Source organism: Molothrus aeneus, chromosome Z (assembly GCF_037042795.1).
Source record: "Molothrus aeneus isolate 106 chromosome Z, BPBGC_Maene_1.0, whole genome shotgun sequence".
NCBI classification, from domain to species: Eukaryota; Metazoa; Chordata; class Aves; order Passeriformes; family Icteridae; genus Molothrus; species Molothrus aeneus.
In genome coordinates this window covers 63,963,561-63,977,110 of record NC_089680.1, presented here as the reverse complement: position 1 = coordinate 63,977,110, position 13,550 = coordinate 63,963,561, and the positions used below count along the sequence as shown (strand labels likewise).

The following is a 13,550-nucleotide window of genomic DNA, read 5'->3' as shown; positions in this document are numbered from 1 at the left end:
TCCCAAGTTTAATGCCTCTAGGAAGCCCTTAGGCATATTGTGGGTGACTAAGACAAAGTATCTCAAAGCTGAGGGCAGGTCAGTGAGAACAAAGACATGCATTTCTTATCATCCAAAACAATTACACTCCAACCTGGTAAAAAGCTATTACATCACTTAAATCATTAGATGTTAGGTCATATCCCTGTTTCCATTAGAATAGAACAGAGAAGGAAAAAATGCTTTTAAATTATTTTAATTTCTGTGGTATATGGAGTCCAGTTTTTACACCAAGAAAGAAATCCCCTCTGTGCCATATGCAGAGCCTTCAGAGCATTTCAATCTATGGCAAATATTCAGTCCTTTGTTCTCTTGAACAAGCCTGTGTGTTCATTGCTAAGCCTAATCACTTTATATAAATGGCTTAGCTAGAAATAGATTTAGATCTAAGCCATTGCTCATAGAGGTATCACTGCTATTTGTTCTTCATTCTTGCTTGGAGCTGTATCACCATAGTCTGGAAGCTGCCACTTTATATACAGCCTGTGTATAATCTGATTTCTTAATGTTTACCATGACTCCCATGGCTCTAGAATGTATTTTTCAGTTGACATTTAAGAACCTGCTGAATCCATTGATTCCAATGCATCCTCTATATTATTTCTGTTGAGAAATGAGAAATAATGCTAGCTGATGATATATGTGTTAATTTTGGCTTAAAAGATTGCATACCCTGACCCAGAGAAAGTCATACACAGATACATTATTTGATCTGACTCAAGTTGTTCAAAATTTTAACTGAATATTTCTTTCTGTGAGACTTGATCTTGCAAACTGTTCATTACCTTTTGTGGAATTAATTGCAACAAATTAGAAAGAACCAATTGGACCAACTGGAATGTGAAGATTAACCATTCCATGAGACCGTTTGATTGTATTTCATCTGACAGCCAGTATTGTTTGGTGTGTGATAATTGGGTTCTTCAAATCAGAGAAGCTTTTAAATGTTTTTTCCATATTGCTTTGTTCTTCAGTGTATTTATATTCTCTCTAGTTTATATGTAAATTATTTAAAGCAAAACAAAATTAAAAACTAAGTAAATTCATCTCTACTGGCAAAAAATGCCATACAAACTGTTCTGGAATCTAGAGCTCCCTGTTCACTGACATACGCAAGGCCTTTCCTCGAGGGCAAAGGAAATAGATGTAAGGAAAAAGACATAAGAAGCATTTGTTTTTTCTCTGCATTGTTCTCTGCCCAGCTCAAAGAAGGAGTAAACAGGCTTCAGCTGTAATTTCCTTAAAGAACCAAAAAATGAGTCTGCCACAAATACAGTGATTAGAAAAACAGACACAGGGAGAAGAAATTTTCAGTGATATACTAAGCACGCAGCACCAGACCTCAATGAGAAGCTGGTCAGAGAAAACCAGAAAATAATAGATGGTGAAAATTCCAGCGAGAGTTGTGGACTCATCTGCTATGATGGAGAAAGCTAGGCAAATAAGAAATAAGCAAAAAGAAAAAAAAGTTCCGTTTCCTGTCTCAGTTGAGATGTCTGTTTTAAGAACACTGAGGGACATCCAGGAAGATATTTTTTGAAAGACAGTCAAAATTTGGTCATGCCACTACTGACCTGAAACCAATCTAAACCAGTGACCTCAGGGCAACTGCCTCACACTTCCTACTGCCAGTCTCCCAAGGCAGCCAAGACTTCCTTTTCTGCTGTCTAGCCCTGCTCAGTTTTCATTGTCTTTTAGATTCCTTCTAGGATTTGATATTGTTTTCTGTAAATTTGCTTTCATTCCCTCTTACTAGTAGTTATAGACTATTTTGTGTATTACTTTCAAGTTCATTTCATGGTTACTCATGTCATTACTTTTTGTATTTTTTTGCTACTAATAGCATGAAATGTGCATAGATTTTCTCAGCAGCTTCCTAATGATACATGAAGAAACTTAATTTGTAATTTCAAGCATGTATCATTTCAAGCATGTATAACTGTGCTTGAACAAAACTTGAATGCAATGAATCACTCAGGAAATACGATGAATGGCATTAACTGGAATTCTGGAATTACTTGTACCAAATTAAATAGGACTACATGCGCTACCTTAATGAGCATTTGATACAATATAGGAAGGAGACATCTAACTTTCTATTTTTATTTCTTTCTGATTTCTGTTTCTCATCATTATACATTGTTTAATACTCTAAATTTCTTTTGAAGAAACATTTAACCTAAAACTCAGATCATCTTAGGAAAACCAGCAGTATAGGAATGGTTACTTCAGATGTTTCTCCTGTTCATAGAATAGCATGTACCAGAGAAGCACCTGCTTCCTGCCTTCTACCTAGAAAACTTCATCCATGTTTGATACTGAAGACTGCCTAGAATTCATAAACTAGATGATCACAACCTTGAGGAAAGAAAAAAAAAATAGTTTAGTGCAGAATGGAACAGTAGTAGTTAAAATCTGAGTTAGTGCATTTAAAATCTGTACAAAACATGATCTTCTCAGTCAGCATCACATAGGTATATTAGGTTCCATAATGGCAGTATCATCAATGGGTTGAACTTTAGTCTCAGGCATAAGAAAATACTTCTATAATTTTTTTTTTTTAGCAATATACCTTTGGCAATTCTTTCAGCAAAGGGATATTTTCCAAAGGAATGATCTCTTATTCATGAAAGCCACATGATGAAAGCCACCCCTTACAAATATGTGGATGTGACACATAAGTCATGGTGTTAGCAGTGAACAAAGTGGTGCTGGGCTAATGGTTTGACATGATCATTAGGAAGGTCTTTTCCAAGTTTAACAATTCTATGATTCTCTGGTCTGGATTATCAGAGGGAGCACGGCTCTCTATCATTCAGTGAAAGGCATTTGGTCTCCCTTTAAATGCGCCCAATCCATTTTATTCCATTCCTCGATGTATTTGAGACACAGTGGACATAAATAATTCTTGGTGCCACAGAACTTCTATTTACATTCATTCTAGACACCACAGAAAGTGTTTACAAAATAGGTTTATAGGGATATAAAGTAATTGTGATCAGTCATTTCAGTATCTAAAGCGACCATTGTCTTCAGGACCATGGACAGGATCCTACTGAAGAATGCCTCCTTGGCACAGCACAGGTTGTGCTTCACTGTAGGAACGGGATTTGGACCCAAATTTGGTTATGCTGTCTTTGCAATGTTATTTTGTGTCTTGAAATCATTATAAGTAAAGGAGTCACACAGCACTGACAATTTGCAGGATTGCCTTCATCTTCTTCAGTTTTACATTAAAAAAATTTAGTTTGGCATTAAAAAAATAGGAAGACAAGGAAATGTAGAAATCGAAGAAATGTATTCATGAATATTTATTTATACTGTTGTCATTATTAGGGACTATTTTATTCTACAGAAGAATTATGTGTAACAAAGTGATATTTCCATGTGCCAGTGAGAATGCAATCAATTATTTAACTATTTAATTCCCACAAGAGCATTTTTTTTCATGGAAAGCTCTTTATGTTTATTTTTAGGCTAAGAAAAAATTACATCAGGCAGTTACAGTTCAGCTCCTTCTGACTAAATTTAATTAATTCCCAGCAATCAACCAGTTTTATTCTGAGACTCCACCATCTGTGTATTTTGCAGATTGCACTCATGATCTTCAGAGCCCCCAGCATTAACTTTCTTTTTTAATTTTATTCCCACCAAATTTTATGCAATTGTTAGAGCTCCGGTCACAGATTGTCAAGGAAAAGGGGCTGAGAATATTTTTTAAAATACAGCCAGAGTTCATTGTCCAGATGTGTGCACTTTTGTTTTGAGTTATGACATGTATTTAAGGAGAGCTGGGCTGGGAAATTGTGGGAATAAACTGCTTCACCTGCCCATGTGCATAAAGGAGCTTAATGGCTCTTTATTGCTTACCACAGGGAAAGAAAGACATTAGCAGTGCCTTTCACTCTCAAAGAGCTTTGATACAATCAGAAGCAAGTAAAAAGGTTTTGAAGTGCTCTGCATTGAAGGTTGTTGTTGTGTGGGAAGGTTTATGAACATAATAATATTTACAGCAACTTTGCAAAGAAACTGAAATTATGCTCATTATTTTCAAGTATAAGTATTTTTTCCTGTATCTATGCATTTAAGATGAGTGTTTCTGCATAAACCAAAGTGCGACTACTGCATTGATTATCAGAGAGACCTAGGATCCTAAATTCTTCAGTGCACTTTGAAAATCCTGGTGTCACTCAGCTGCACCCTCAATGTTTGGAATATATACACATACCTAGAAAGTTTTTTTGCATGCAGATATGGCTTCTGATGAACCAAAAGCAATTAAGAGAGCAAAAACAGAGACACAAGTTTAGAGGGTGTTTGATTAGTTTCATATTAGCTCTGAACTTTGGGCATTCTTTTTTTCTAATTGCAGGATGAAGGGAAGTGCAGACCCCTGGAAGTAACAAAGCTGGAAGGAGCAGAAATTGGTGTCGACACAAGTCTGGGTAAACCATTTGTTTTTAAATGTATACCTCAAGCTGGAAACAGGATTTTCTACTTTTGTGCAACTTCCAATCAAGAAATGAAGAGGTAAGAAATCCTTCATTTTCACGGCTTCTGTTTTGTTACTCCAGTGTGGGAAGAAGGAGGTTGGATCTTTGGAGGATGTTCACAATACCTACCTTGATCCTTAGGGAAAAAATTAAAAATCTATCAGCAATTTAAGGGAAGATAATGTTTCTATTTCTCAATTGCAGAAGCTTCAAAAATTATTTTGCAGTTTCATAGCTTTTTTTCTTTAAATAAAATCTTTAACATTCACATTTTGTTACCCCCCTGATTTCTTCATTTATCCTGAGAACAAAAACTTCACCCCATTCTCATGTTTTCTCTCCCACTTTTATATCAAATGGAAATGCAAGTTTTCCTGTGGATGTAAACTTGCTTATCAGTCTCTCTTCTGCCCAACAAGCAGAATAGTGCTAGTAATAAATACAATCCCATCTTCATCTCCTTTTCTGTCTTTCTGTCACATTTTCATTTTAGTATTTTAAAATGCAAATGTGCCACAAAAACATGTTGGTTCTGATAAGAGACCATGTCTTTAGGTTTGACACAGAGAGAGAATTAAAAAATAATGTTTTGCATTTCCCAAAGATAACAGGTGACAAAACAAAGAGATTAAAATCACCCATAATATTTTAAAGAGTTTTTACATTTCCCACTAATTCATTGTCTACATTATAACAAACACAAGGAGAGTAATCATTTAGCCTGACAAGTTGAACTATATTTGAACTATACATTTTGATATGTAGATTCTCCTGTCTGCAATATTGCCTTTATTTATTACAATGTGTTATACAGCAAGCTTTGTGACTTAAATTTTGGAGAGCCAGCAATGTTTAGTTAGATTTAATCCATTTGTTTTTTGACTTAAAGCCTTAAATATGTCCTGAAAATTGTGCATTCCTTTAGATGCTGCATATGCCAGCAAGAATTAGAAGAGGCAGTGAAGCATATTTGTTCTGATCTACCAAATTAATCTATTCTCACTTTTTGTCATATTACAGGTGGCTGGAGGCTATGGATAAAGCAGTGCATCCCATCCATCAGGTAATGCTGTGTTTAGGTGAGAAGCATGTGTACAGCAGATTGTGCAGAAGACTGAGAGAGAGATTAGCTGTGTTTGTACATGGTCAGATGCAGACAACAACATGGAAGCTGCACACTTTTGTTCTGTTGGGCTGTGAACCACTCCCAATCTAAGACCGGTTCATATACAGAATTATGACTCAGCTTATATGCTTTGCTGCGATATGGTGGAATTAATCAAAATACTTCCTCTCCAGATATGAGCAGCTTTAGGCTGGTTTGGAAACATAACATGAAATTATTGTAGCAGGCAGAAAGCAAGGCCTTGTGTTCAGCCTTATGTAATACTGTTCGGTGTAAAAGAAGAAAAGGGCCATATCTTCCTAAGTATTCCCCACATTTCTGCCTTGATTGCAGGCAACCCACTTTTTCCAACAGAATATTGGGTGACAATGAGACATGATTGCTGAGTTCTTATTTTCTGTGTTTTCAGAGATAAAGAAAGATAAGTATGTTGATAAAAATTGACTTAACCATCTCTTTACACTGTTATGTTCTTTGCTGGCCCCTCTGGCTGGGAAAAATACAGTCATAATTGATCTTGAGCTGCTACTTGGAGACGTTACTCAACCCAGCATAATTCAGTATCAATGGTCTCTGGCTTACACCTGAAATGGGAATTGAAAAGCTAATTTTAGTATTTCCAGACTTTGAACCATAGAGGTCAAAGACATTTTAGTCTGCCCTTTCCTGGCCCCATGGGTCCTACTCTCCTGCTATAGACAAACCACCTTTATAAAAATATGAAAATTGCAAGGTACAAATTAAAAGCTGCATTTATGAGTGAAAAAAAAATTATATGAGTGATTCCTTCACCAGTATTTCATGCTAGGTTTAAAAACAGTGAACGGTATTTCTTGATGCTTTAATACCTTTTGATGTAAAATTGATTGAACATATATTTCTTTTGGCTTTAGCTTTCACATGAGGTTTTAAGTGCGAAACCAAACTTGTTTCCAAGTATATTCTTCCTGAGCATTTCTCAATATGAAGGAATCCACACACTTGAAAACAGCAAAAATAGATCACATAATTGAAAGTGTGTATCCTAACCTAAAGAAACATTAAAACAGCCTGAGCCAAAAAGGATAATAAAGGCTTACACAGACAAAACACATCAAAAGAGTCAATCTTTAGTGTAGCATGCATAAAACTGTTAGATAAAATTTCCAACATTGGACATACTGAAAGATCATTCATGCATTCATCCATTAACAACACAGTAAAAAAAAAGGGAAGGGAAGGGAAGGGAAGGGAAGGGAAGGGAAGGGAAGGGAAGGGAAGGGAAGGGAAACATTTAGTGTGTGGTAGTGCTTCCATCCAAGTGTGAATGCAATATCCCACTGACAGACACCACGACATTTTCTTTGAAACCCAAAGAGCAGATGGTGAGTTTTCTCTTGCCAGATTATATAAAGACTACTGAGGTCAAGTAATCAACATGACAAATTTAAAAAAAAAACTTCATACAGCTGTGAAATAGACCTGTTTGTACCTAAAAAACATGTACTGAAAAATAAAATAGGTGCAGAAAAGGCAAATCATTATTTTAAGAAGAAACTAGACATTTGGATATTTTCTATCACATACACAGTAATTTCATTTTCAGCATTGAATTTTGTTGTTACAACCCCAGTAGCAGCTCAGCCCTACACAGCTGCCCACTCACTAGCTCCTAGTGTGAAGGGGGAAAGAATCAGAAGACTAAAAGTGAGAAGACTAGTGGGTTGAGATAAGGGCATTTTAAGAGGTGAAGCAAAACCCACACACAGAGGTAGAGCAAATCAAGGGATTCATTCATCCCTTCCCATGGCTGGACAGGTATTCAGCCATCCCCAGGAGAGTAGGGCCTCATCACATGTAATGGGTATTGCCAGCCGGGGGTATATGTACAAATCACAAATGGGACGGGGCTGCTGTGGAACGTGGCTTGAGCTGTTTTATTTTTCAGCATCAGTCTCATTACATGGTTATGACAATGGGAAGATGCTCACATCCTAGGCAGCAGGCAAAGAACTTAATGTTACAACCTACTTTATAAATTTCTTGACCAATCACACAAAGCAAAAGCATATTGACAGTAGTTCTATCCAACCACTATGAGCACACGTACCTTTGGTTAAAACAATGCTTGCTTATTTTGAATCTTGTAAGCCTTAAAACACAATGCACAGAGCTCCATTATTAAGCTTTAGCCTTCCTAATATCTTGCTAGATAAACTTTTCTGTAGCTTAGAGAGTTATTCTAGACAAGCGTTAATACACAGACCATTGTTCTATTTGTCCTTGCTTTTCTACATTTTAAATAATTTTTCTGCTGTCCTATCTCATGGCTGCTGCTTAGCTCTAATCACAGTTCTGCTGTCTCTAAGGCTTGCATTTTGCAGCTTCCCAAAACCCTCTGATTTTGTGGATTCCCACAATGCGTACTCAGGAAGTGAAACACCACCACTCCAAACTTCCCCCCGCTTCCATCTTCTTCCCCAAGTTTCATATGCTGAGCATGTTGTATGTTCTGGGATATCCTTGTGGTTGCTTGAGGTCACCTTCCTAGCTGAGTTCCCTCCCAACTCCTTGTGCATCCCCAGCCTCCTTACTAGTGGGGTGAAGGGCAGAAAGCCCTTGGATCAGTTCAAGCCCTCCTCAGCGATAACTAAAACATCCCTGTGTTGTCAACACTGTTTTCAGCCCAAAACCCAAACACAGCCCCATACTAGCTACGGTGAAGAAAATTAACTCTATTCCAGCCAGAGCCAGCACAACTTTTCAGAAGATTTTCACAACAAAAACTAATTTCTTAGCAGAAGACTAGAGCTTGTGTCTTTTCAATACTGGCATGTCCTCCTTAATTTTTTACCAGAACATTTCATTACATAACTTACTTTACAGAACCATGTGTGGGTAGATGTCACACTGCATAACACTACACTCCCACCATTGGCTATTAAGAACCCCGAGTGCCTGGGGCTTCTCCACCAGCTGGACAGGAGCAAAGATGTCTGGATTCAGCACTACTGCATTCTGAAGGATGGATGTTTGTACTTTTATGCCACTCTCCGGTCTACACCTGCCCAAGGTAGGGATGGCTGCTAGATTTTAATTTATTATTGAAGTAGAAATGTTTCACTTCAGTTTCCAAGTAGAACTTTTACCATCAATGGGAGTTTCTTATCAGGAAATTCATGCTGTTCCATGAAGGTGAATGACTCAGTCTCTTCACTAGCCACCTAATTCCTGACCCTAGTATTTTTTCCTCCCACATTTTTATTTTTTTCTTTCTGAAATTGAGTTATTCTGCACACATTACCTTAGGAGCAGTTATCAGAAACAAGATTCACCCTTCTAAAGCACTTTATGATGGGTTGAGGCAGTCCCACTGATGGTAGTCTCCTGAAAGCTGTCAAATCCTGCATGTTAGGAAGTATCCACAGATATCATGAACTCTGACTGGTTGCTCTGAAACTACCAGGTTTTCACATGATCTTGTTAAAGCTATTCCATCCCTCAATTTGCAAAAGTTTCCTACTGCTGGAGAGCCTGTGGTCCAGGATTCGGCCACAGTCATTTGCAGCTAAAGCTGCCATCTCTCCTGCCACAGCAGGAGAGGGTGGCTGCCTGCTCTCAAAGCAGCAAATGATGCTACTGGGGTCAATTGCAAGCAGAGCTTACTTCACACACAGAGAGGGGATGGCTGAGGACCTGTAAGTGCTTCCTCCCTATGCTAAGGGAGCTGGCAGTCAGAAGAACCAGAAAGAAAATACTTTTCTTTTTACTTGCTAGCCAGTCTTCAGACCAAAAGGGAAAAACTTTTCTTAGCACTTATGCTATTATGATCAGGCAGAAGGTACTCCACTTTCTGTCATTTGCATAACACTCTTCTGTGGAGACCCTGGGGGGCATTCCCTGGTCTAGGGAGACACAAGAAGCTTCCATCAAAAAGCTCTGTTAGACCCCATTGGCTCCTTCCCCTATTCCTACGTTCCTGAGCCACATCTATTCCCTATTCCCTGATTGACCCTCATCTTTGTACTGCCCCAAGACTAGGCTCAGCCCCCAGGCCCCTGTAGTTTGGTGCTGGAACCTGAACATCTCACAACATGGCTGAATAAAACATCTGTGGATATTATGCAAAAGCCCTTTCTGCTTCCTTACCCTGGACTATGTTAGCAGCAATTCAGACTGCTACACTCTTCATCTGCCCAAGGCCATACTTACAAATTGACTAAGGATTTCCTCTTTACATTAAACCAAAGCTGAGGTTTCCACATAGAAAAACAATGAATTATCAGAAATCCAGAAATTAGGTTTTATGCATTTATGACCCCGAAGCTTATGTTCCTTCTGCCAAATATTTTCTTTTGGTGTTTAAATATCCTACCACATAAAAATTCTTCTATGTGGGAGTATTTTTTTCTTGTTAGTGCATTTCTTTTCCATTTTCACCACATATTCTCATTCTGTTATATCATTCTCAATGCTAGAACATTAATTTGGTGCTGTTGTGCCTAAATATGAGACTCCCCAAAAATAAAGACTGTTTTCTGCAGGTCTTTCTGGCTATTTACCATGTATGTATAAAGTGAACTTACACCTTAAGTTGCACTGAAGTAAAGTCTGAAGCAAAAAAATTAAATAAAAAGATCAAAGCAAAAAAACAGTTAAAATGAAAATGCCCAGAAGATCAAGTTCTGTCTAATGCATCTCCTTCACAGCTGGGTAATGTGGCCTGCAATGACACCTTAGTTACTAATGGCAGCAGCAGTAACCAAAACTGATTTTAGGCACGTTATTTTTCATGTTGAAATTCATCTCCCTTTAGTTTTTAAAGGAATAAGAAAGAAAGTATCAGTGACAAGAGCCCCTCTTCCAAAGAACATTACAGTAGCTAGAGGCAGCCTCATTAATGGCAGCCAAAAACTAGGAAAAATATTTTGCCATATCCTATTTAATGAAAAGCTAAATAAATCTTTATTGCTCATCATTTGATAGATAAGAAGCCTGTCTAACATTGTTGAGATAATTTTCATAAAAGAAACAGAACTTTCAGATTTTTAAATATAAAGTATATAAAACTCTGTGAAGACACCAATCTGAAAATCCAATTTGCCAGATTTGTTGGTATGCTTGTAATTGGCAGTAATTCTATTAATGGTATCTGCAATGTACATAATGCATACTATTTTATTCTATCCAGGTGGCCTTTACCTGCAGGGTTATGTTGTGAGTGAGCAGTCCCTGGGCTCCAAGAGATCTGTCATTGAACTCAAACCTCCATCCGAAGAATTTAAAACTTTTTACTTATGTGCAGAGAATGTAAATGAAAACAAAAGGTAAACCAAATATTTTTAATTTCTCTTTTTTTTCCAGTTTATTTACCAGACTTTAGGAGACCAGGAATTCTGTAGCTTGGGAAGATCTAGTGACAACTTTGCAGTCTGTTTTTACTTTTCCCCCTAGATTTCCCTTTAGCAGTAGCCTTAGTCAAACTGCAGTAAAACATATCCTGTAACATGTGAGTCATCAGATCTGTTCTTTTCAGTGCTGGAACAACAGCAAGGGTGGCTTGCAGAGGTTTGGAAATAAACCTGGATAAGGTGTTTTTCACAATTATGTGTGGGTGATTATACTGAACACAAAAGCTATGGCACTTCTCATTAGTGAAAGTAGAGTGTATATCCTTCTCATTCCCAAGAATTATTGACTTTGATCAATGACCATTGTAATTTAATTAATTTAAGCAAATTGGGCAATGGAAACACATTCTGAAGGTAAATTCCCTCACCATAATCCAGTCAAATTCCAACATCTGTAGGAGTTTTTACCTAAAGCCTATTAATTACACTACCTAGGCTTTAATTTAATGAATAGAAGACAAAGCTTTTCAAGCTTTTCAGTATGTTGGAAAATTGCTGTTAAGCTATATTGTTTTTGTAGCCAACTCCTCCAACTTCTGCATCTCTTCAATCCACTGATTATGAGTACACATAGTAACAGAATTGAATTCCACTTATTAAAGGTGTGTCTCAAAGGGCAGAGAAATGTATACATAACACTTGATCAGGGACAATTGTTGGTCTTTCATTTCTTCTAGGTGGATTACAGCTTTGAAAGCTTCAATTAATAAATGGTTACCCCTACACCAGGCAATCCAAGATTTCATGAACAGACCACTGGAGGAGACAAGGATGTGAGAAGAAAGCTCAGGTTTTCCCCTGTTTCTGTTCTGCATTTAAAATTCCATACTATATCTTCTGAGTCATCTCAAGAGATATTCTAGCAGCAGCTAATCTTTAGCATTGCTACACATTCAGAACTTTTGGAAGCATTAAAAAATAAATGCAAAGCAATGTTGCCTTCTTTGTCACTGTATTTTGTATTTCTACTTCAACTCAGACCACACAAAGAGTCTACTTTACAACTGTGATGTGACATACATTCCACATGCATTTTGAACTCCCTGCTCGGGGTTTTTTTTTTGTGGTTTGTTGGCTTTTTTGGGGTTTTGGTAGATTTTTTGCAAATGCAGTCTTTGCAAAGTGTTCTGTTTTTTCATCCAGATAATTCATATGTAGGTTTACCTATAAGTTTCTAGGTGTTGTGATGCTTGAGACCAGCTGGGTTTACTGAAGGGTTAGCAGCTACATACTATTACATGGAATAAATCTGTACATTTTTATTGTACTATTGTACATTCTGTCTTAATTTTATGATGATTTTGATTTGGTCATCTGCCATCACATCACATCACAGCACATTTGTGAACAGAAATCAATTCAAGAATCAAATTATTTTTTTCCTCCAAAGCTAGCAGTAAAAGAGAGCAGCATAACTTTTCCTATGAATAAATCTGGATATTCAATTTCCAAGCTTATCAAAACACTAATTCAAGTAAAATTACAAAGGTTAGTTCAAAGATGGACCCAATATAAACAAAAAAAATGCCCATCTGTAAAATTCTAATTATAAAAGCTGTGATAGTTGCTTTTCATATGATCCTTAAACCTTAAGATTGTTTGAACACACTAGAAACTCAGCTACTCACTTGCTGGTACCATTAGCCTGGAAAATATCAATTGCAATGCAGAAAAAAGTTTAAAAAAAGCAAGTGATGCTCCCCCAGCCACTAGAAATGTATTTTTTTAGGAGACAGATTCATTAGCTTTACATGCTTGAAGCAAGAGTACTTCAAAGAATGCTGATAATCTGTTCCAATTATTTGCTACAGTGATTTATTTCAGAAATAAGAATGGTTAGTTAAACAGTGTAACAAATTTTTTGAAAACAGGCACCCAACCCTAGATATGTTACCATGTTTGCTTTGTATAAATCTGCATTCTGAGGTAAAATGCACAACTGTATTTGAAAAAAAGCAGTCATCACAGCCGTATTCTACATTCTACAGTATTTTTAAAAATTGTGTTCAGAAATGCAATTTGCACTTCTGCTACAACTCCAAGAATAAATAATGAAATAGCTATGAATTACTTCTTTTTCTTATTCATTTTCACAATGAAGAAAATAACACTTATGGGTCAAGTACAAATGCTGTTTACTTGAGACGAATTACTTTCCCTGGGGAATAGCTATCCAATTCAGAGTGACAGTTCAGAGCTAGGAAGCAGAAAAGCAAACAAAAAAACTAATATATAAAACAAATGCAAACAAAATGAAACACAAGAAATGTATTTTCTGTTAGAAACAGTAGCGAGTCCTGAGAAGAGCAATGTAACTGTAGAAGGGTGTGGAGTAGAAATCCTGTAAGAAGAAACTGAGGGAGTTGGGGGTGTTTAGCCTGGAGAAAAGGATGGTTAGGGGGACCTTAATGAGTCTGTGATTTAAAAAATTCAGTGTAGTGAGTGAACTTAGGATTTCTCAAATGACCATAAAGTTTGAAAAATTATTTAAAGAGAAAACCA

The 13,550-nt window shown here is 36.9% G+C and overlaps 1 protein-coding gene across 2 annotated transcripts in view; it reads left to right on the top strand.

The window, feature by feature from the left end:
- The window catches only part of LOC136569158 (DEP domain-containing mTOR-interacting protein-like), a 38,142-nt gene extending 26,200 nt beyond the window's left edge, over positions 1-11,942 (top strand). The window contains exons 7-11 of one of the 2 annotated variants that reach the window (XM_066569494.1): positions 4,412-4,569; positions 5,553-5,595; positions 8,524-8,710; positions 10,829-10,964; positions 11,726-11,942. In XM_066569494.1, the coding sequence (XP_066425591.1) occupies positions 4,412-4,569; positions 5,553-5,595; positions 8,524-8,710; positions 10,829-10,964; positions 11,726-11,825 (624 nt within the window). In that variant the 3' untranslated portion in view covers positions 11,826-11,942. Of the gene's footprint in view, positions 1-4,411; positions 4,570-5,552; positions 5,612-8,523; positions 8,711-10,828; positions 10,965-11,725 lie in introns of those variants that run through there. The other variant, XM_066569495.1, reaches the window with a different exon arrangement.
- Positions 11,943-13,550: the final 1,608 nt, after the last annotated feature.